The 24,014-nt window shown below is 38.7% G+C and overlaps 1 protein-coding gene across 1 annotated transcript; it reads left to right on the forward strand.

The window, feature by feature from the left end:
- The first annotated feature begins 1,284 nt into the window (after nucleotides 1-1,284).
- On the forward strand, nucleotides 1,285-23,185 carry LOC308115915 (ras-related protein Rab-3A). Its single transcript, XM_080473785.1, has 5 exons — nucleotides 1,285-1,344; nucleotides 14,259-14,483; nucleotides 19,115-19,233; nucleotides 20,312-20,436; nucleotides 21,406-23,185. The coding sequence occupies exons 2-5, from the start codon at nucleotides 14,259-14,261 to the stop codon at nucleotides 21,594-21,596; spliced, it is 660 nt and encodes a 219-aa protein (XP_080329911.1). The 5' UTR covers nucleotides 1,285-1,344; the 3' UTR covers nucleotides 21,597-23,185.
- The last annotated feature ends 829 nt before the right edge of the window (nucleotides 23,186-24,014 follow it).

Below are 24,014 nucleotides of genomic sequence, written 5' to 3' on the forward strand. Positions count from 1 at the left end.
TCATTTACCGACTCCTACTAAAAGGGGCGCTGTTGCAGAAAGACCGGAAACGTCTATTCTTTCAAAATAAAGTGAACTTAAATTCACAGTTACATTAAGGGGAGGTTCCACACTGTAAACACAGTTTGAGCTATAAACTATTTGATAGTGATTGATGTATTTGATAGTGTTTACAGTTTGTTTGTTTTACTTGTCGCTGGTTAGTTTTCCTACTTTAATTAAGCCACTTCATTATTGCATCTTTTTTTTTTTGTTGTCATTTTATTCACAGAAAAATAGACTTTTTTTGCTCTTTTTTTTTTTTTTAGATTACATTTAATGTTTGGGTTTTTAAGTTCTTTATAGTTATTGTCCAATATTGATCAACAGTGGGCCTCAGTGATGTTCTCTGACAAAAGTCCATCCACATTAAGCAGAAATGATGTTGTAGACGTCAAGGAGAAAGCTATGCATCAACCCCTGTTGTCACCAGACCAGCCTTTGGTGGTGGTGGTGGTGTTAATGTGAGCAGGAGTGTCGGTCAATACAGAACTGCCCTATATATAGTTGAGGGTACAGTGACAAGCCTGTACCACCTGAATAAAATCATTAATCCAGTCATAGTGCCCTCCATGAGCAACACAGGCCAAATTAGATATGTATGTATAGACGATCAATACTGATCAAATATGTAATTGTATATCCTGCCTCAGGTGGATAGTGGTGTGATAAATTGGGCTCACTTATATAGTGTTTTGAGTTTTTTTCCACTGATTCGACAGCCCCCTAAGTCCTTTACAATGTTGGTCACATTTTGTCCATTCACACACATTCAGTCCATTCATTGAGAGCAAATTTGGGGTTCAGTGTCTTGCTCAAGGACATTTTACCGGCTGAGCCATAGCTCCACCTTTCAAGGAAAAACCAGCAACAGCATGTAAATTAATTGGCTCTTTGCTATTAGACCAGAGTGATATGTCAACGTCAATGTAAATGAAACGACAGAAAAACACAGGAATCACAAATACATCCAGGGCAAAATATGTATTTAAAAATTCATTTTGATCAAATAATTAACAACGATGGATTGTTCATAACTTTTGTGTATTTGCTTTAGAAAATAAAATTGAATAAATAGATTAACGTGTCACCAAATGTTGCACTTTTAAAAATATGCAATGGCACTTTCCTTTAAAAAAAAAAGAAAAAACAACAACCTCGCCTGCTGAGTGAGAACAGGATACATGGGGTTTTATTTTGTGCTCAGCAGTTGGATGTGGTATTAGTACTTCTACTCTAACTTGACAGTGGTGCTTCTGCCGGTGCTGGACGCAGTGGATATCAGCCGGGTACAAATCTACAAAGGTGGGTTTTCTGCCTTTGATAATCTATTGCAAAATCGCAAAAAAAAAAAAAAAACAACAACTATGGGTTTGAATCCAAACGTAAAGCATGTTATATCTGCTGCTCACACAGTCGCATTTTCAAACGGGGATTTCAGGTGAGAGAGCCAGAGACATATGACGCTTTCCCCTAACAGCTGTTTCCATCGTGAAAAGCAGAAAACATCCCAGATGCGGAGCTTTGAATCGTCTGCTGGGTTACTTGTTTTCTGTGTGTGTGGATGGACGGATGGGTGGATGGACGGATGGGTGGATGCTGCTTGGATCTCTGGTTTTAACTCAGGGCCTGTCCTGCAGGAAAAGGCGTTAACAACCATCCGATGATTTTAGTGATTAAAACCTCTCTGAACGAGACAACAAAATAATAAAATATAAACCCTCACACAGCAAAGGCGACGAGGATCACTATTTAATTTGATTCTAATTTCGTGTTCTTCTTCTTTTAAACCACCATCGGTTAATTTATAATAACAGCACATATTGCCTGAATTCATTAATAGCATGACACAGGTCCGTTTATTGGGTATTTCTTTAGAAATCAATAGGCTTGTGGCTTTATTGTTCGTGTTTAATTTATGAAACACGCTCCACGTCGGGCCATATGGAAGACTGTTGTGTTCCTGTGGAGAGGTGAGATATTCCAGCAGATCATCTCGGGTAGTGGCTTCTCGTGTGTCCTCTCCGCATTCATTCATAAGCAAAGGAAAAATACTCATTTTCACCGACAGGACCGGTTCATCGACGTTAATTCATCACATCGCTGCTTTACAGATATTCTCAGTCTGGGGATGGACGCGTCCGTTTGAGCGCGTGCATGTGTGCGTGGATAATGTCTTCATCTGTATGAGGACCAATTATGAGTCTCATATTAGGACGCCATGGCGCGTTGATGAGGGCGTTTGAGCTGCTTATTTTTACAGTTTTACAGTTTTACAGTGCGAACGCTTGCCGTGCTTCCCGGTGTCAGACTCAGGTGTAAAACAGGTTTGTGATTGATTTTCAGAAAAGAGAGCTCCATAGAGCAGTGTTACAGTACTAGTACCCCTAGGGGTATTATGGAGTACTGCACATTGCATGTGAGGTTTATATATATATATATATATATATATATATATATATAAGTATATATATAAGTATATCAACCAGCACGTGCACAGTAGGACCTACATGTGGTACTCCAAGACCTCCTTTTATTCCTGTTCTACATCAGGGTTGTTGATGTCATTTTAGGTTAGGGGCCAAATACAGCCCTGTTTGAGCTCACGACAGCAACAAAAAGATTGCATAAGATATACTGAAAGTATATTTAATGCCACATTGTTATCAGCGTCTTTGTGCAAAGTAGTGAATTGGACATTACTACGTACTTTGCTGCCTGTACTGCTCAGCTCTGGGTCTCACTCTTGTGTTATGATGACTCATCCTGATGTTTGTTTCAGGTTGTTTCGACTAGAATTGTTCCCTTCTGTTCCTTTAACGGGTGGCTCGTGAATTGTGCATCGTGTGTATCATATGCTTGAGACCACTGTTCTAGATCATTTCTGCTCTTTGCGAAAACAGTTATTTGTTTATTTGTTTATCTATTTAGCACCTACTGAAAACAACCAATACCTGGAATGTGTACAACTGAAACAAATATAAATAAAAAGAACATCAGACATACAGAACTGAAGGTTTTAAAGCTTTGATAAAAAGAGAGGTCTTAATACACAATAATTAAGATATTAGAAGGGAATCTGAATTCACTAGGTAAAGCTCCACCTCCCCTTGTCATGAAATTTGTTTTGTATTCAGCATTTTCTTATTTTTCTTCCTTTTTCATATTTATTTTATAATGTGGCCACTTGCATAAATTCTCAAAACTATTGTAATACCGGAGACAGCAGGTCACATTATAATGCATGTAGTAGACTACTTAACATATGTACCTCGAATATGATCTCAAGACTGACAGTTACATTGTCATGCAGTTTCCAGTTCATCAGTAAGCGAACCTGTGAGGACACAACACATAATGAGGTTTTGATCCATCTTTGTAGGTTTGATCCTTTATCGTCATGCACCAAATTAATTTTGCTTATTTACCCGTCACAGTAAAATCAATTGCCAAAAGAAACTTCACCTGTCCATAAAATAGGCCAGAATTGAACTTTGATTTCAAGCTGGCTATGCAAAGACCACAGTGTCTGTAATAAACGCTGCCATGGGTCAGAACATGTTTCTGATGTGTTGGATTTGGCTTTTTTACTAAAGCGACTTGAAATGTTGCTAGACGGCTGTTGTTTTATGGTTGTTAATTACCTCAGATATATTTGTAATATTGGTGTCAATGACTGTTTAAAGTAAAATACTTTCTTGTTCATTAGACATGAATATCGGAAAAAAACTTGATTTACATATTTGATAGATGCAAATTGTACAAAAAAAAAACAGGTTTTGCACTGGAATGAATACAGATTGTTCAGATTCACTGCTTATGTCTATTTTTCACTTCCGACAAAATTATGATGATTATGGGAGATGCTTTCTTATGTTAAGATATATCTATATTGATTGTTGGCTATACCAGCAAAATGTATAATGGTTATCAGTATTAGCCACATTTTTCACATTTCTGCGTCCTTATCCCTAAATATACACTACGGAAACTCATACCGTACCTTTGGGTGTGTTTTTGTTTTGGGTTTTGACAGTATGGACAGTTGGACCTCAGGGCAAAAGAGACACATCTGCTGTTTTACATGGCAAAGCACATACTTGCGCTTCTTATAACAAACTGTACACTTACAGCCATGATTGATATCAGTCAGTTTATACTGGTCACAGCTGCAGGGAAACTTTTGTTCATCCAGAAGATTTAAATTAAGTGAGTCATTATAGATTTGTAATGTCCTGTGACCATATAAAGCTGCTTCGAAGGATATTATACTTTCTAAAAAAAAAAAAAAAAAAAGTCAAATGCTCATTTGTAAGCAGAAATAACTCTGCTTTTCAGAAAGTTGCCCTTACAAGAGTAAATAAAAGTCCTACACATTCACATGGTGCGCAAAAGAGGAATTGGACACGTGTGTTGTCAATGGAAGAAAGAAGCATGATGATTAAGTGTTATTATTTCTACAACCCGCTCAAAACACTTGTAGGAATATATATGTTTCATGGCCCTTTATTCACCTGCAGAATGTAGCGTTAGGAAACATTCCTCACATCCTTGCTTCCCTCCTCTTTGTTTTCTGTAGAGAAAAAGAAAAAAAAAAAAAAAAAGGAGAGAAGGCTGCTATTTTTAGTCACCCCTCCTCTCATCTGCATCCACACGCTTCCTAGAAAAAGGAAGCGCACGATTGGATGAAAAGAGGGAAAATGCCGTCTCAGGGAACCTGGGAGGACGGCAGCTGGATAACACCACTGCTGCCTGTTTGGATACATCAGTGGTTGTTGTTTCACACACGAGTCTGGTTAGTGACATCCTGGTGAGTGACGTGTCGGGGGGACAGCTGGACGACGCTGGAAAAACAAACTGACACACAATTGCGTTTCAAAAAAATCCACAAGATGCATTTGATCAGTCGGTCAGTGGTTCTGCGGAGTTTTGTTTTCTCATTTCAATGTTTTGGCACGAGAAGTCATCAGGGATCTGCAGAGCTGACACCAAGGAGAGAAACTAGAGGGGCTGGAGGTCAAATGGCTTAGCCAACAGCTCTTACCCCCTAAAATAAAGTTGATTTCGGTTTTAGTAGAACCTTATAGACTGGACGGAACACAAATAGTCAAAGCTTGAAAGAACGCGACTGCAACAGGCCCACATCTTTCAAATCATTTTGGATCGACTGTTTGTCGGTCCGTTGCCTTTGTTGTATTTTGAATTCCTCAAAGAGGAGCAGCTTTCACTTTTGTCCTGCTGTTAAGTCATAAACCTTATTGGATAACATTTCAGTTGTACTTGGACACCAAGCAAAGTCCTGCCAAAAAAACAGAATGCATTCATTTAGATAGACAATATTTTATGAATGACCCAAAAGCTTTTACTTCCTCTCAAGTTAGTGGGATTTTTGCATTTTGACTGAAATCAGAGCACCACTTTAAAAGACCTCCAGTAAAAGTAAAACGCTTTCATTTTAATATTGATGATACATACTCAAATGATTGGGGTAGAGTACTCTTTGTGATGAGCTGGACTTGTTGACCAATCAATACATTACTAAACTATTACTTTCAGTCCACCAAATGAACTGTTCCATGTGTTAACAACATTCAAACAGGTGAAGAGAGTTCAAATCCATTGATATATGATGAACACAGTCATATGAGACCAAAAAAGAAATAATTAAAAACAACAAGAATATATGGAACCAATGCATTCAATAGAGAAGTAACAAGAAATATCAATTAAATTGAATTAACTAAAAGTAAAAGAATATATTTAAAAAACATACAAATTTTTTTTTCAATTAAACAGGGTAATTGAAAATGATGAAACAATGTTAAAAGAGTAAGACAATAGAATAGTGGGGGAAATGCAATACAGCACTAAAACATAAAATAAATGGATGTACATTATTTGATTGAAAGCAAAATCGAAGATGTACATTCCACAGAGCTGATTTCATCAACCTTTGCTGTTCAATTCAATTGTTTAATGTCAAAAGAATCAAACTATGAGGTTCATTAAAAAGGAAATACTTGAATGATCACCAGCTTTCCCAGTTCTGTAAATTTGTGCAATTATTTAATCAAACATACCATATTGGACTGTTGTCTGTTCTGATGAAGGAAATAATGACATGTATTTGCTTTTTGCAAATAACGTACATCCCATCTTATTGGTAGGATTGATCTGACAATTACAAACTATTTAATAAATGATTTGTACTTCCAAGAGTGTCACCACCAGCAGAACAGAAGAGTTGCTCTGATCCCGGCAGTACAGCAATGCAGTATATAGCAGATCCAGAGTGTAAATACTGAAGTAACCACTATGTTGAAGTCACATCAAGTTCTCCAAAAGTATAGATCAAGTATTTCTTAATATTTGGTTTGTCCAAATTAGATGACTAAACATACCAAACCTATGAAAACGTCTCTTATTTGATTAAAAACAAAATACAAAACACAAACGGAGCACTGATACTAATGAGAGCTTGATATACACAATTTAAAAAAAAAAAGACACACAAGAGTTATGAGACACTAGAAGTTGCTTTGTATCCATCCGCTGCCTGAAGGGAGGTCTGAAAAAAATAATGCTTTTTTTTGTTTTTCAGCTGAAACCTGCAAAAAAATAGAAACTCGACAAACCTTTATAAAATGTTGAAGACATACTGTCTGGTCCGTATTACACTGTCTAGCATTAGAGAAAAAAATAAAGTACTGTGTATCTTAAAATGCCAATACCTATTCTAAGAATGTCTAGTTGCAACTTTTTACACGATGTTTCTGGTTGTTTAAAATATATATATATATATGTTATAGATGAGGTTATGAACACCTTGACAATATTCACGTTTATCTTTTATATAGGCTGTAAATGGAAAATCTTTCAGTTCTTGTTATTCCCAAGAAAATGTCCAACATTACGCAGTTCCTGTGTAATGACATCAATTCCGCCCTTAAGACCAGAATCCTTCATCTACAAGCATATTTTGGTCTGTGTTGAAAAGTTCTACGTTGGGATGAGGTGTTGCTCTGTGCTGCCCCTTGGTTGAAGAAGACATGCAGGCAGGTGTTTGTCCGATCCGGATCATATGTGGATCAGCTGTCTGTTCGCCTGGAGCTTCCCGACGCTGATTAAATGAGCAGGATTGATCTGGAGCACTTAGCTCTACATCAATCCCGCTCCGGCAAGACGTCAATCTCCTTGAGGCGACAGGTTTAGTGGGGACCTTGGTGATGTCATTGTCTCGCACCAAGACCACAATCCTTGTGAAATGTCCAAGGTGAAAGGGGGAGTACATAGATTGTTAAACAAAGACAATTGTTCACAAGGTTTCAGGAGTTTCTGTCACTTAGTAAATATTTTCAGATGTGATGCTTATTCTCTTGTAACTTTTCAATGGTATTCATCGTTAACAGGTGTGCCTCTGGGTTGTTTCCAGTAATTATTTTGACTGGAGGTGTTTAAGCCAGGGAAAGAACGTAAAGTTATGTTGCTGTCATGAAACTGAATCAAGAATTTGAATCTGAATGAAGAGAAGTGAAAATGAAAAGTGAGAATGAATTAGGGGGCTGGATTTTTCAATCGAATGAAATACAGTTTTGATTTGTATCGTGATGCACATTCAAACCAATAGATTCACTTTCTAATTAGACCGTTCAGATTTTGATTCACTTCCTACTGGCACAAGATTTATCCCACAATCAGACGCTCACATTCACACCTCGGAGCAATTTAGAGTCAACAATTTGCCTCAAGGGCTTGTTTTTTTGGACGGTGGGATTAAACCAGATTAGCTATAGAGAACCCATCCACACAGCGAGAACACATAACCTACACACAGAAAGGCCCCAAGCCAAACTGGAAGCAGAAAACACCTTGCTGTGGAAGAGTGTTAACCACTACACCACTGTGTAGCCACATATCGAAGCCGTCCAGCTCATTTGGAATTGAAAAGTAACTTATGTGACAAATAGAGATTTGATATTGTTCCATCTGGCTGTTATGGGTTCTTCTGCCTGATAAGGGGCTGATAAAGCTCCTTCATCTCCCCGGGCCGCTCCACTGTGTGAGATCTGAGTTATCCTCAGCTGCTCCTGGCAGCGTCTGGTTTGCTGTGTTTGTCCAGCCTCATTTCAGTCGTCGTCAAAACAGAGCAGAGGATTTTAATCTCGTGGCAAATTGGATGAGACTTTCATGAAGTTAATCTATGTTAACTGTCGATGCATTTCTCTATAAACACGTTAATATGTAATAGCGAAAAATCTAAAATGATCAACGTAACTGCATTATCATTCTTTTCTTTCCATGGCTAGAGTCTGATAGGAATGGTGTTCATCACTATATCTACTGTATTTTTGGATTATTTAATTTGCAGACTCAGTAGTTCATTACTAATTGCTGATAAGAGCAATAAGGTGGCGCTGCAGTGATGGTCCACCTTTTGATGTGCCGGCCACAGAGATCTGTGAATCGTGAGCTCGGTTCTGCCTCATTCTGTACAGTATTGACAAAAGTTTCAAATGTTTGATCCTCTTTAGAGAAAATACTAAACCTGAATTTTGTGAAACTGAAAAAATGATGTCGGGTCCACCTTATCATTCATATCAGATCCATGCTGAGGCAGCTCTCACACTGTGCTCGGTGTTTACAAATGAGGCCAAATGAAAGCAGCAGCGTCCTGCGGGCTGAAATACATTTACATAATGAGAATTTGTTAATTACTTTGAGATTAAACACTGAGGCCTCAGACTGTTAGCTTCTGTATCAAATTGGTGAAGGTTAGAGCACCTCTCTTCTCCGCAGCTGACCTCGGAGACACAGTGGAAAGGCTGCGGTAATGTCACCACAGCGTCACAGACAGCAGGCACCGGCCGGCCTCGTCTTTAGGCCTCCAAGCATCTATGATAGTGTTGGATAAGAACCAGACTTCCTACAGTGGCTGAGCAAATGTTAACCTCTAATCACAGATTGCTCATAACAACTGCAACGTGCATACTGTGTGTGGAAAAGCACGCGCTTAAAAAAAATGCATAGAGAGTATTAATATGAGGGAACCACCCCAAAGATTTGTTTGTGGTTACAACCAGTAGGAGGACGGTATGTAAATGCAGCTGAAGAGGTTAAGACCGTTTAACTGTACCATTTGAAGTGATTGAAGGAGCTTGACTTGAATGTGTGTTTCTCTCAGAATTAGACTTGGCGTGCTCTCTCAACGTGGATGTCGCTGCCTTCGCGCTGAGAAACGTCTCGATAAAGAGCACAGGGGCAGAAATATCTGCAGAGCTTTGGTGCAACTGTAACATGAGGAGAGATGCGTTTTGAACTGAGGAGGAAATCAATCACTGAACTCTGGCTGTGATCAAGTGCAATCTCACTTCCAGTTTGTGCTTGTGTCAAACCTCAGCGTCACGTTGTGGGTGTGTCTCAGTTGGCAGTGACAGAGTAGTCCTCAGTAGTTATTCATTCAAAAGGTAATGTTTTAAGTCGGAGTGTTTTGGGTTAGTTTTGTCGTCCGATTTGGTATAATTGCAGAAACAAATGTTTCAGCTTTTGCATTCTGCTGTTTGACTCGTGCTCCCAGTACAAGAATAAGAACAACTTAATGGGGAAATTAAAAAGAAAACTGATTCATATTTCATGTAATTTATGATTTATGGTTTTATACATCTTTGGACTTCCACATGGGTTAATAACAACCATATTCTTACTTGTTCCAGTTTTATGTTGAAAGAACAAATGATCACATCTGGTGTCACGTCTTGCGTTTTTTAAAAGTTTTTCCAGTCAAATGCACCGATTAGATGCAATGGTGGACCTCCTGGGAGAAAGACGGTGATGGTACTCATGTTAAGCAGATGTGTTGTACATTGTTACACTTCTAATCATTTCTAAAGTCCTACACAACAACCCCTTTCTCAATATTTAGCGAAACAGAATTGTGTGATTGAGCAGGTTGACTTGGGCGACATTCATGCTGCACGTCTTGATGCTCAATTCAGATTTTTTTTGCTGGGATCCGATATTTTTTGCGTGATCATTCACATGACATTTATTACGACCTCTCTCAGTCTGCCCGTGTGAACGTGATCCAATCTGACGTTTTCTGGGTCTGGTGTGAAAAGAAAATCAGAATTGGAGCTTTCACACGGCCACAAAACAGTTCAGATATGGGTCACTTGTGAGTAAAAAATCAGAAGTGGGTTGCTTTTCCCTGCAGTGTGAACGTGCCCAGCACGAAGCCTCTTGATTGATAGGGGTTTAAGGACAGTAAAGGCAACCTTCCACCAACTTCTCAGCCGCTTTAATCGGTGTGGATCAGTTGATTCAAAGCACCGCTTGTCCTGTGTTTGTCCTCATTTCCTGCCATCGGTGTGGATTACGCTCTCACAGCCAGTGAGTCACACTGCAGTCTTCCTACTATGACTCCAGTGTTTAGAAAATGTGGAATTAAGACAGTATTGACTTTTCCCCGTATCAGCCTCAGATGTAGATGAGGAAAATGATGCAGAGTCTGATATTAAAAGTTTTAGTTTAAAGGAAACCGACAATGGCAGCCACATCAGATGGCATTTGGTGACACATTCTCTGACTTGGTGGCTTCTGCTCAGTGAGTTTGAAATTAAGCGGGAGGCAGTTCGAAAGGCAGTTTTCAAGATTTGCTTTTATTCACATGAGGTGAACGAAGGTTGTAGATTGTAGTGTGATAGAGACAAACTGCTCTTCATACTTGTTAAGAGAGCGGAAGTCTCTCCTTCAACACTTTTCAACACACCATTTTTAATTTATTATTTGTTTTGGTAAATTTTTTGCCCGTTTTTTTTCCTAAACCAGATGCACTATTACACAACTGAGTGATGTGTTGACAAGGTATGCGTTCAAATTAATCATCATTATTAATCATTTTTTTAAATCCATTGTTACTTTGCTATATTTGAGACTTAATGACCCACTAACCTTCGTTATCACTAAAAATTTTCATATAGATTTACTGTGATGTGTAATATTCATTGACACATATTTCTCTTCACTGTGGTATTTAAGTACACATGGGAGCTCCAGGTTGTAGATTTGTGATGAATTATTAATATAACAGCCTGACCAGAAGCTGTCGTCCCAAAGAAATCGGAGAAATTGACAATATTGCAGCTGCAAAATGCGTACATTTTCCAATCTGATGAACCCCACACAAAGTCGTCATTGCACAACTAAACAGTTTGAGTGATTTCTGTGAACCTCACTCGTGAGGTGTTAGTGGTGGCAGATCACGTCTCTCCTGTACCCCTCGTCAGTGACAAATCATCAATGAGCTGAGGAAGGGTCGGTGCTTCTTCATTATTTAACAAGCATCTCTCTGTTCCTTCATGTAAGCCGATAGGCTGGAGCTGTGAGGACGGAGCAGTTGTTTTGTTTGCGCTTTATTCCCGAAGAGTTCTAGTGTTGCACTGCAGCCAGGCTGAGATAACAGTCTAAATATAGAGCCAGCTAAAGGAGTCATTGTGCTCTCTAAAGCCTGCATGGTTTCCTGAAACCTTTAAAAAAAAAAAAAGAGAGTGAGAGAGATTTCCCGTGTTGTTTTGGGTCAGCTTGAGCTGTTACATAGTCTCAACTCTGCCCCAACAAGCAAATATCCCAGTTCTTCCTGTGATATATATCGTAATATAAATAATAATAGAATTATTTCCCAGAATGAGTTTTCCATACATTTTACATTATTATTATTATTATTATTATTATCATTATTGAAAAGGAAATCATGCAACTTCATTTGTATCAAGCCGAGCAGCAAACTAGTTGGCATTACATGCTTGAGATCGTTTTAATTTCTCATCATTGCTTGACCTGCAAAGTTCAGACATTACCATGTCAGTGCTGAATCAATATGTTGTGCAGTCTTTAGAATAGCAAACACACCATTTTATCCTCTCCGAATCTGCAACTGCATATTTAATTTGGTTTTCCTCTTATGTTGTTTAATAGTAGAATAACATACAAATTTTTCTGTTGTCAATATTCTGTGGGTGTGGTGATCTTCTGCCCCCGAAAAATGTTAATATTATTAAAAGCTCATTAGATATTGTGTCAACTAACACAGAATCCAAAATATCATGAGTATATTTAAAAACATTGCTACCTTGGTTGTCTGATCAAAGTCACTGAAAATCATCAGTTGTGAACATCTGTGAATTAGCAACTTTAGGACAGAAGTGTAAATGGTAATTGGTAAGCTTGGATAGCAGGAGAGAGGGAGAGAGCGGCTCTGCAGCTATAACAAGTAGTGAGACCCCTGAAACTGTAGTCATTGTAATTAATGTCACTGACATCTCGCTTTATAGCGTTGTTCCAAACAGTGGCAGTGACTATCAGGAAACATCTTTCAACATGAAGCGGATACACTGTGTTATTCCACAGAGTTTTCAAGCTTTTACAGCTTTGCACCTTTATTCAAGCAGTATAGAATTGGGAAACATTTATTGTTGTTGTTTTTTTAGACTGCTGAATGGTTTATTTTGATGGGCTTTTCCCCACTGAATCTCACACTGCTCTGCATCTTGCTGTGTGTTTAGCAAATATTTGGACTCCTTTTTTTTTTTTCTGACCAGGACGTTGAGTGGGCTGCTACTACAGCTTTCCAAGACATGACTAAAATTTGAACTTGAATGACGGACTGTCGTCTCCTGGAAGCGCTCAGGGCTGTTGTAGCTGTCTGCCCTGGCTGTTTCTGAGCGTGTGGGCTGCTAAATCTAACGTTACTGCTGTATTATACTTACTTCCCAGTGGTGTCATCTGTTGGTGTTGATGTCCATTTACATCTTTAATAGGATGTAACTCAAGCTGTAAGCACGAGATCCGCACCATGTAGGCTGTATACTCTGTGTTTAACAGCTCTGTGCACTTGGAATCAACGTCTTTAGATCTCCATCAGATGAATGAAGAATATTTTTATTCTTTCTTAATGATGATTTTTGGGAAATAGTGGAGCGGTGACCTAGGGGCTAGAAAAGTGAGCGAGTATTTGCAGGTTTGAATCCCAATCCCTGAGTAAGGCCCTTGATCCCCCCCCCCCCCAACTCCACTGTGGTACCCCAATGCTACTAGCATGTGTAGTTAAGGTTTACTGTGAATACGTTGGTTTGAATACTGAGAGGTCATTTCCCCGAGGGGACCGATCTTGCATGATTTCTGTAAAATACAAGTGCAACTTGGAAATAATTAAACAAAATTAAATGTGTTTGTTTGAAAGTTCTCCTAGCACTCCACTTTACTCCCACAGTCCCAAAAACAACCCTTGGCCCCCACCAATTCCCCCTGATGGGTCAATTCAGTGAAGAAATTTCCTCAAGGGGATGAATACAATGCACTAAAGATAATAATAATAAAAAATACACTACTATACTTTGTGGGCACATCCTTGGTCTCTGTGGGGTTGTGTGGGTTTTCAAAGTGTGTGCTCCGAGGGGACTTTATTCATTAGTTTCTGTTCCACATTTTGCAGGTCAAACCATTGAATATTTTACAACAGGGCAAAATTAAGATAGATTAATTATCACACAACAGTCACTTTTATCTTAATTTTGCCCTGTGGGAGACATTTTTCTCATAAATAATTCAATATTTTATAGGTTGAATATTGCAAGCCTGTTCCTTGACTTCCTATCTAAAAACAGAACATAACATTTCAATCCTGTTTCCAAAAATGGCTCTTACAGAGTTACAGAATAAAACCATTTTTACAGGTTTTTTTGTGACACATTTGTTTGATATTTGATTCCTGTTTTATTTAATAAAATACTTGTTATTGTCCCAATTCTTTCGATAAAATAGATATCTTGTTTTATTCTAAGCATTTGTTTTTGTTTTTGTTTTTGTTTTTTGTTGGTTTTGTCTTTTGTCGTACATATTATGTGCGGATTGACAAATAAACAGCTTGAGTATCAAACAAAATGCTGAAGATGTTTCATGGACTGAACTAATAGGCATGAGAGCCTGCAGGTTCTTTGTTTGATGTCTTTTCATTTTAATGTCACAAAGAATCTAAAATATATTTTTCAAAACTCCATATTAAAAGTCTGAAATAAATAGTGTATTTTATGGACTATACCTTAAAAACTAAAAGATTAAAATTCGATCTGCCTCAGTACTGATTTGTTTGCCTGTTCCTTGCTACATGCACCTGGAGAACTATATTTAAGATCTCTGTCTACTTTCTCTTGTTCTTCCGTCTGCAGATGGCATCTGCAACAGCGACCTATGGTCAGAAGGAGTCTTCAGACCAGAACTTTGACTACATGTTCAAAATCCTTATCATTGGTAACAGCAGTGTAGGTAAAACCTCCTTCTTGTTCCGCTACGCTGACGACTCCTTCACGCCAGCGTTTGTCAGCACGGTGGGCATCGACTTCAAGGTGAAGACCATCTACAGGAATGACAAGAGGATCAAACTACAGATCTGGGTAAGAAGACGATGACAAAGTTCACAATATTTTGGAATATTTTTGTTAAAACACACGTCAGTTTAGCATTTCCTGAAAACCTAAACATCAGCACAGACAAGAGATGACCACTAATCTCTTTTTTTTATTATTTTAAAAAGATACGTGTGTCTATACATAAAGTACATGACAACAACATAAGTAAGTCAGTAAGTAAGTGAGTAAGTTAGTAAACTTCATTTATTAGCACCATTCCCAGATATAGATCACAAGGTGCTTTACAGCAAAGGACATAATAATTCATGCTACATGAGCACATAAACATGATTATTGATTAAACCTGTCTGAATGGAAACTACCATTTGCACATCATTCACAGAGTCAGCGGAAGACGTGTTAGTTCGTGAGATTGAGGTTTGAGAGGAGGAAGACTTTCAAAGAAGACACTCTCCTCTCTATAAGTACTAACTCACAAATGGATCTACTCTTCCTCCCATGTGTATAACATGAGACAAGACAAGACAAGCGTGACACTCAAATACTGTTTAGAATTTTGGTAACTTCATTGGACCACCTACACTTCCCTCAAGTTGTTGCTCCATAGCGGTCCAGATGCAGTCCATTCTCTGTTTAAATCAACTACCCACTCTGATTTTTCTTCTTCTTTTGAAATTGCTCAGGAAATAAAAAAAACCTCCAAAAAGTCAACGTGATCTCAAAAACATTTGTGACGTTGTAACAACACTTTTTGTAGTGATGAAGTAACGTATTAGCTGAACTGTCAGAACTGTGTGGGTCAGTCTAATGACTGATTCATTAAGTTCAGTTGAAGTTATAAAAGTCATTAGGAAGTCAAATTGTGGTGCGCTCGCATTTTATTGTATGTTTGAGTTAATCACTCAAATAGATGCAGATGCTCCATTGCTCACACTCCAGCAAGATGTATGTTATTTTGAGCAGCCATGGCTTTCAACAGGACATTTAGGGACTAATAATTTCTGCAGCTGGAAATATGTGAACTTAAGGACAAATTACAGACTGCAGAAACCATACCCTTATTGTGTCATTAATCTCAGATTAATGTAGACAAATATGTATGTACTTATTTTCACCTATTAATTTCCAATGTGTTCTTAATCGCCATCTCCTCACCTGCGTTGTTTGTCCATTCTGAATGCTAATTGGTCAAATGTTGATTGTCAGTCACTTTAGCATCTGGGTCAACATTAGATGACCAGCATCCTCCCAAACTTACTTACGTATACTTCAGGAGTAACTGTCTCGGGCCATGCGACGTGTTTTTATTGATGAAATGAGGACCCTAGTACAACACGAGGGCCTACACACAGTGCATGTTTTGTGCATAGAAAGGGGCATTCATGGCTCCTATACACAGTCACACCTTCACATAAACATTTGTATTTTTGTTCTTAAATTACTTACTCAAAATACCAAAAAAGAAGCAACATTTTGTGTGTATTGTGCAGAATTGACTGGGAAAGCACAGACTGACTCATCTGAGATTCAGCTTCATCGCTTCACTTAAACCAGGTTTGAGTGATTAGAATCGTGGGCTGAAATAATCTGTACTGTTATCAAACACCTGCAGTCAAGCTTTCACACAGGCATTGACATTTAAAATCACCAGCCAGGTGTTTAAAAGTATCAGTTATTTTCCTTCCAGCAAAGCGGGACCTAAAAGAGTGAAGCATTTAAGCCATTGTAGTCCCATTCCGAAACTACTGACTTTTCACCCTGCTGTGTGCAACTCATTTGAAACCTTTGGCATCCAGTGCCACAACTATATACTTTAAGATATAATCAATCCACCCCTACATCTGAAAGATGTTTCTTTTTAAGCAGCAACTAAAGTAGGGGAATAATGATGACTGCTTCTCCAACTAAAATCTAAAAAACAACCCTGATGTTGGTTTGAAAAACATCAAAAGATTTTGTATTTAAATGGGAATAGTAAATAGTAATAATAATAACAGCAATATCTGCTGCTCTTTGAAACAATGTCCTTTGCAGCAGTCTTGTGTGAGTTGTCTTTAAGCAAGCACACCGATTTGTAGGCAATGATGTCTTGTCTGCAGCCTGCTCATCCAGACCAACTGCAGATGAGTGGATGAGAACAAATTAGTGAGACTTGCAGTGACATGTTTGCTGGAGCAAATGAGTGGGAATCTCTGATCCAGTTTTGGTGTATCAGACATGTCTGCTCACAAGGATTAGAGTAAACAATGGAGTAAAGACAAGCCCACTGGAGAAACAGGCTCCCCAAGCTGCAGAAAACTGGTGTTTCAGCATCAGCAGCTCGAACTGAGTGTGTGTGTGTGTGTGTGTGTGTGTGTGTGTGTGTGTGTGTGTGTGTGTGTGTGTGTGTGTGTGTGTGTGTGTGTGTGTGTGTGTGTGTGTGTGTGTGTGTGTGTGTGTGTGTGTGTGTGTGTGTGTGTGTGTAGGGTTGCCTCTGTTGTCAGCCTTTGCCAGGTCTTGCCTCTGGGAAGAAAGACATGATTGGCCAATAAGGCTTCAAGAAACTGATGACTGGGTGCTGCTATCCCTTCCCCCATTACTACTCATCTCCCCGAGTAGAAGCTCCTTTCCATCACACACAATCCCATTCCCCATCTCTCAGTGATTCTTTAAGCTCCTGAAGCCACAATACGGACTTTTTGTACTTAAACATCAGCACACAATGTGTGTGTTTAATTCACAATGTGTGTGTTTAATTCACAATGTGCCAGTCATTCTGACTGTGATGTATATTTACACACAATGTGTATGTGCATTACAGAAGAGCATAATGAAGGACTATTTTTAGCAAATACATTTAGACCGTTGGAACATTTATTATCATTATTGGTTAGTTATCAGTTAGAAAGATTCTCACCTCACCTCAAAACACGATAACCAACTTCAACATTAGCTACAGAAAATTGACAAACAAATTTGTCACCAGAGAAAATAAAACCTAAGACAGCATCTGCTTCGAAGAAACAAAGTCAATTTATCACAGAACGCAGCAGTAAATAATATGGTGTCTCATATAGCAATATAAAATTAGTTTCTAATAGCTCTGTGTACTTTCAAGTTTGATAGTTTTCAGATGCAGATAGAACAAGTCAATGTTTTAGTGAAGACAAGACAGAGGAGGAGGTGAACTTTAAATAGACCACAGAAATGAAATAGATATTTCAAAAACAAGGTAACTCCAAGAAGTAATGAGCAGCCCTGTAAACATTTGAACACAAAAGAGGACCTCAGTGACTCATACTGAAGACAAAGATAAGTAGTCAACTGTATATTATCTAACAGCACTCAGTGCTACCTACGCCTACATTTTAGGAATAAAGATGGTGCTCAAATCCTGAGCAGCCTGCTGCTCAACAACACAGACACACAGATATATTTAAACTGCAGAGCATATCAAACCACTTGTACGTGCAGATCAGGTGAGGTCGCATCTACTGTTCTCTGTGCACAGATGTTGTTTGGTTTTCATGTAGCCTCAGAATGAATGTGCTCTTAAAACACACATCAAAGGGATGATCACGCTTAATGTTTTTCTAGATCCAAAATATGAATTATGAATGTGTGACTGTTTATCCAATTCGGGATTGCAGAGTGCAGGAACCAATCTCAGCTGAGTATTGATGAGAGCAGGGACAGGTCGCCAGTTCATCACGTAGCAAACACAGAGAGAGACAGAACAACCACACACACATTCATAGTCACACGTATCTGCCATTTAGAGTCAAACACAAGCATTATTATGGAGAGGTCTATAACTTAGCATCAACAAAATGTGATGATCTGCGAGGCTGTAAAGTTAAATCAACTGTGAGTAGTGACCGGCTTGTATATTTTGAGAGAAAAATATTTCAAAAATATATTAAATGGGAAGCGAATACATTTCTGCAGATATTCATTTCCCATTTTACCAGCCAGATTCATTAACCTAAAACAAAGACCCAGTGGTGTTTTATCTGGAAAAAAAGGGCTGATATAATTAATTGAAGCCTTTCTGCAAGTAAAAGTTCATTCCGCTCCCACATCAAAAGTAAATTAGCAATTCTTTTCGCACATTGGCAACATTCTTAGTATTCTTCTTTCAATACATTTGCTGATGCTTTAAAGCTGTAAGTGTGGTGCAGAGAAGGAATTCCTACAGCTCTGCAGTGGTCAGCAGCTCTTCAGCAGTGAGGGAATTATTTATGCACATCAGAGATCATTTTTCCGGTCGTACGGACTCGACGAGAAGTGGCAGACTGCTTTCAACCTGGCTGCTTCGTGAGTGCTGCTTCTGATTAAAAGTGAAACAAAAGCATATGGACACCTTTCAAAGAAGTGTTGGAGACATAAAGAAATACCAACATTTATTCATTTTTGATACACACTTAGTTACCGTTTCAGTCAGACTCACTGTGGGAGGTGGTACCTATGTACCGTAATTAAAGCTCAGTAAAAGCAAAGTGTCGTAAAAAAAAAATATATATATATATATATATATATAAAGTGGATAGCGACTGGTGTTTGACTCGTAAAGCTACTGATGAACACCTAAACCAGGGTTATTCAATCCAGGAGGCCCACTGTCCTGCATGTTTACTGTAAAAAAGCATCCATCCGTTGTGTGTTTGTTTTTTCAGGACACGGCTGGTCAGGAGCGATACCGCACAATCACTACAGCTTACTACCGAGGCGCTATGGGCTTCATCCTCATGTATGACATCACCAATGAGGAGTCTTTCAACGCTGTCCAGGACTGGTACGTTATGGACTCTCACATGCTCGGACTGCATGTTTTGGACGTGTCCCTGCTCCAACACATCGTATCAAACGTAGTGGGTGTTGTCAGACCTCTGCAGAGCTTCCTGGCCACCTGTATATGTTGAACTAGACCTGAATAACACCGCTGTAAACAAACACGATAGACTAAATGGTATTGAAATAGATATAGAGATAGAGCAATGATTGTTTCTACCTCCTTTTGTCTACAGAAGTTCAATTCTTCTGTTGTTGTGATCACAATGTTTTATTCTTTTCACCTTCACCACAGTCATTAGCTTAATCTCTATTCTATTCTATTCTATTCTATTCTATTCTATTCTATTCTGTGTATATTTTGTCAGCACTGTAACTTAGGAGTTTCTTTCAGTTTAAGCGAATTTGGGGCTACAATGTGAGATTTCTCTGTTGTAACACTTCAAGTCATACTTAAGGGTAATCATTAATCTCGTGACTGGCTGACACCAGCAAACAGCTCTTTTTACAGCGCAAAATTTTTCATTGTGCCCCGTATAATTTGACACCAGCCTCAGTGTCCTCTCAACTATGGCCGATGAGTTGAGCAGAGCTTCATGCTGAAGAATCTGTGACAAACTAATATCAGTTATTATAAACTCCTCTTAGAAGAGTCAGTGAAAAGTGTCGTTAACTCTATTATTTAACACCCTTGTTTTATGGATATTCTTTTTTTTTATGTACAATTTCCAAATCATACTGGGCACAAGTCTTGCTTACCATCTACAGTTCCTCTAGTTTTGTTTACAAAAATTCAAATCTTGTTTACTTTGTGAAGAAAAGGTGAAACCAGAAGGGGATAAAGTTAAGAAACAAATTTTCATTGGCTGTGGTTAAGAATGAACCATTCTTGATTGAAAGATCAAGGTGTTTGTTTTTTTTAATCTATAATTATTAAAGTCCTTTATGTTTTTGGCTGGCTCAGTCAGTTGCAAACCCCAACATGTCATCAAACTCTGTGGAGCTTTTCCCTGAGAGAGGACAGATCCACGCCTCACAGCCCCTGAGTGTCCTCTCTGACTGTCGGCTGTGCTGGTTTCCAGGTCGACTCAGATTAAGACGTACTCATGGGACAACGCCCAGGTGCTGCTGGTAGGAAACAAGTGTGACATGGAGGATGAGCGGGTGGTGAGTGGAGACAGAGGCCGGCAGCTTTCCGAACACCTTGGTGAGTTCACGTTGCACGCGCACACTCGCAGATGCTGTACAAACACCTCACATCGTTGACTCACCGTTTGTGTGCATGACTCATGTTACTAGAATTATCACCTCACCGACCTCATTCTGATATTCCAATGATGTATAGATTTTTATGTTTATATCTCTCACGAACAGTAACAGCACGTTTTTACCAGTAGTTTGTAGATTCTGACACAGAAATAGACTTTCCCCTCTCACTTTTGACATTCGATGAGAACTGAGAGTTTTCAGCCAGGAGCAGTACGATGGGTTTTTTTACCTGTTGAATTTCTGACTGGAGTTGCATGTTTGCCATGCATCTGTGAGTTTTCTGTAGGTTCTGTAGACTCTTTCAAAGGTCTAAATAACATGCCTGTCCATTCATTCAAGGCTGCAGTGGCTGGTCATTCCACGGTTTTACCTCTATGATTGATCGGTGGTGTGTCATAGGTGTTTCTTGTTTCCCACGCACTGTCAGCTGTGGTATGCTGACAGTATCTGCCAATCCCATGAAGGGGACAAATCCCCAAAATACAATTTTATCCTGCTAACATTGCTTATGCTGGCATTTTTACCAGTCGAGGAATGATGATTGATAAGATTCATGAATCTGGATCTTCACATTCACACCTACAGATTACTAGTGCCGAATAAGCATATCTTTGTACTATGGGGAGCACCCATAGAAAACTCAAATAGAAAATGCTAATTACACACAGGAAGGCCCTGCAGAAATTTCCACCAAGACCTCACTCCTGTAAGACAGCAGTGCAAAGCGGCACATTAGCCCGTAGGTCCTCGGTATCCACAGCATCACAGATATATACAATTTGTTCATGGAGAATCACAAATAAGCAACAAGGTTTGTGGAAAGTAGTCCAGCATACATTGGAGTGTATTTTGTCACACCTACAAACTAAATGAACATCTCTGACTTTACGCTCCTTTATGTCTGCAGGTTTTGAGTTTTTTGAGGCCAGTGCCAAGGATAACATCAATGTGAAGCAGACCTTCGAGCGTCTGGTTGACATCATCTGTGAAAAGATGTCTGAGAGTCTGGATGCTGGCGATCCCGCTGTTACAGGGGCCAAACAGGGGCCTCAGCTGACAGAGCAGCCGGCTCCTCCTCACCAGGACTGTGCATGTTAAGGCTGACAAACTCCCCAAACTTTCCCCTTTTGTCTCTGCTTCAGTTGAAACCCATGTCCTGGCGTCTGTACCTCATCTCCTCACCTCTTTGTTCCCATTCCTACTCCTTTCTGTCCGATCATTGGCCAGTGATCACAAGAACCAGGTTTAAGAAGTGTCTGAAATACTCTGAGATGCTCGTGGATTGGCGATTGCGGTATGTTTGCCTCTGGTTTCTCCTCATAAAGGAACCAATAGATGTTGTTTACTCCCGTGTGTGTTTGAAGCTAAAGCAAGTTCAATCAAACCAGAGTGCTTCAAACTCTGTGGGTTCTTAAAGGTTCCCGGCCCATCTACTGTTGTTTTCCCGTTTGTCCGTGTGGTTTTACATGAAGGATTTGACGGCGTACATCCTCAGAGTGCCATTTAAATCCTTCCAATGTTTACAGTACTGTGTTTCATGTCAGTCAAATGTCTGAAAAAGATGCCAGCCTTCAATTTGGCGAACATGAAGGCCAATGCGGCATTTATTTCATGTTGGATTGACGATTCAGCTGAGATCTACTCAACGTCAGAGTGTTACATTTTGTAACTGATTCTGGACGCACACAGGATCAAAAACACATGGGTTGATTTGTACGATCCAGTTGTCCCCAGAACCCGGATTCCCAAGTTGAGCAGTGGAAGTTGTAAAAAAAATAAAATAAAAAATAACAAAAATAAAAACAATTTAACAAAAAAACTAAGAAAAGAAACTACAAACCTAAAGTTGTGATTCTAAGTTTGAAGTTGAAACTTTGAGGACTCCTGAGAACTGAACATTTCCTAGTGCAGCATGACATGTTATCGCACAAACAGCTGTTCTCGAAGCATTTCCGTTGTTTTTAAACGTGAAATGTTGTGTTTCTGAACTGAAAACACTGTTCTGAGGTAGTGAAATCACTTCAATACATTCACAGGTAGGAATTCCGAGTTCCGAGACAACTGGAACGCAGCATCACTCTTTTATTGTTTTTTTTTTGTTGGATTCAGTATCTTATTCTAAACAGGCTACCTTAAGATTTAGCAAGGTTTTGTTTTTGTTTTTTTGTTTATTGATTGTTGTTTGGGTTGTTGTTGTTTTTTTTAACCATCAGCTGAACTTTTTCTTTCAGGCTTTGTTTTATGATTTTTCATAACTTTATCAAGCTCTCATTTCATATTCTAGTGCCCTGTTTATTATTTTTATACATTAAAAACACAGGGTGGGGAAAATATGAACAAACTATTGCTGAGTAAAAAAAAATTGCAAAAAAAAACAACAACTAAAAGACACATTTTTATTTGATTCTATTTATTTAAATGTACATATAAATGTTGTGCAATATATATAAAAATAGAGATATATAAAATATCTACAGGTATGCATATCTGGAAATACATTTCAAAAAGTATGACGTTTTATGAGGATCGTATCAAATATATGAGGTCTATGTTGTAGGGTTTGTTTGGATGAGTGGAAGCACCTCTTCTGTGAGCCGGTATATTCCCTTGTTGGTTTTGTGTCATGCTACAAAGTTGAAAATTGAAACTTTTAATTACAAACTAAAAATCAATAGTACAAGAAGATGAAGAAGAAGAAGAAGAAGAAGTACATTTTGTAACATGTGTATCATCCTCTCAATCCACAAAGAGTATATTAAACAGGATGTAACATCTTGACTTTGTCCTGCATCATAAATTTTTGTTTGCAGTAAGAAAGTCACTGTCATTCAGCTGTTACCTGGCGTGTCCCTGGAATAAAAGTTTAAATCTCCAAGTCATATCATCATACAGCATGTTGGGGGGATATTAGAGATGTTCATGCTCAACGTTCAAACAGTCACAGGAGATGCGACAACTCCATTGTCATATCAGTTTGTCATGTTTATCTTTTACAAACTTCAAGAATATGAACTTAACGTAACTCTATTTTGACAGTTCACAAATTCAGATTGTACATTTGAAAGCAGCCCCTTTATCTGATACCACAATTTCATGTTACCTGATACACATTGACATGAGTTTGGAGAATGGAAACAATGTTGTTTTGTTTGGTGATTTTATAGTACTTTGCCTTTTTTGGAAAATTTGTCCACAAACAGTGAAATAAAACATCATAACCGAAACGTCGGCGACAAAGATCCTAAAAGCTTCAGTACTGAGTTTATTGTGGTCGTATTGTGTAACTCCTTGACTGGTGAACAGACGGGTCTCAAAATCTTCAAAAATTTAAGTGGCTGTTTCTGCATTTTCCTTATCAGCAGTTTGCTTGTTTGTTTGTTTTTTTGTTTTTTTTTAACATGTCAGTGCTGAGATCTGAAGAGAAAATTAATCATAGGAAATTTAGCTGTGAATAAGAAATGCTTGAGATACTCCACTGACTCTGCCTACGTCAGTCTTTAGTAATGAAAACTGGAA

This window comes from Lipophrys pholis (genome assembly GCF_963383615.2).
Source record: "Lipophrys pholis genome assembly, chromosome: 10".
Lineage (NCBI taxonomy): Eukaryota > Metazoa > Chordata > Actinopteri > Blenniiformes > Blenniidae > Lipophrys > Lipophrys pholis.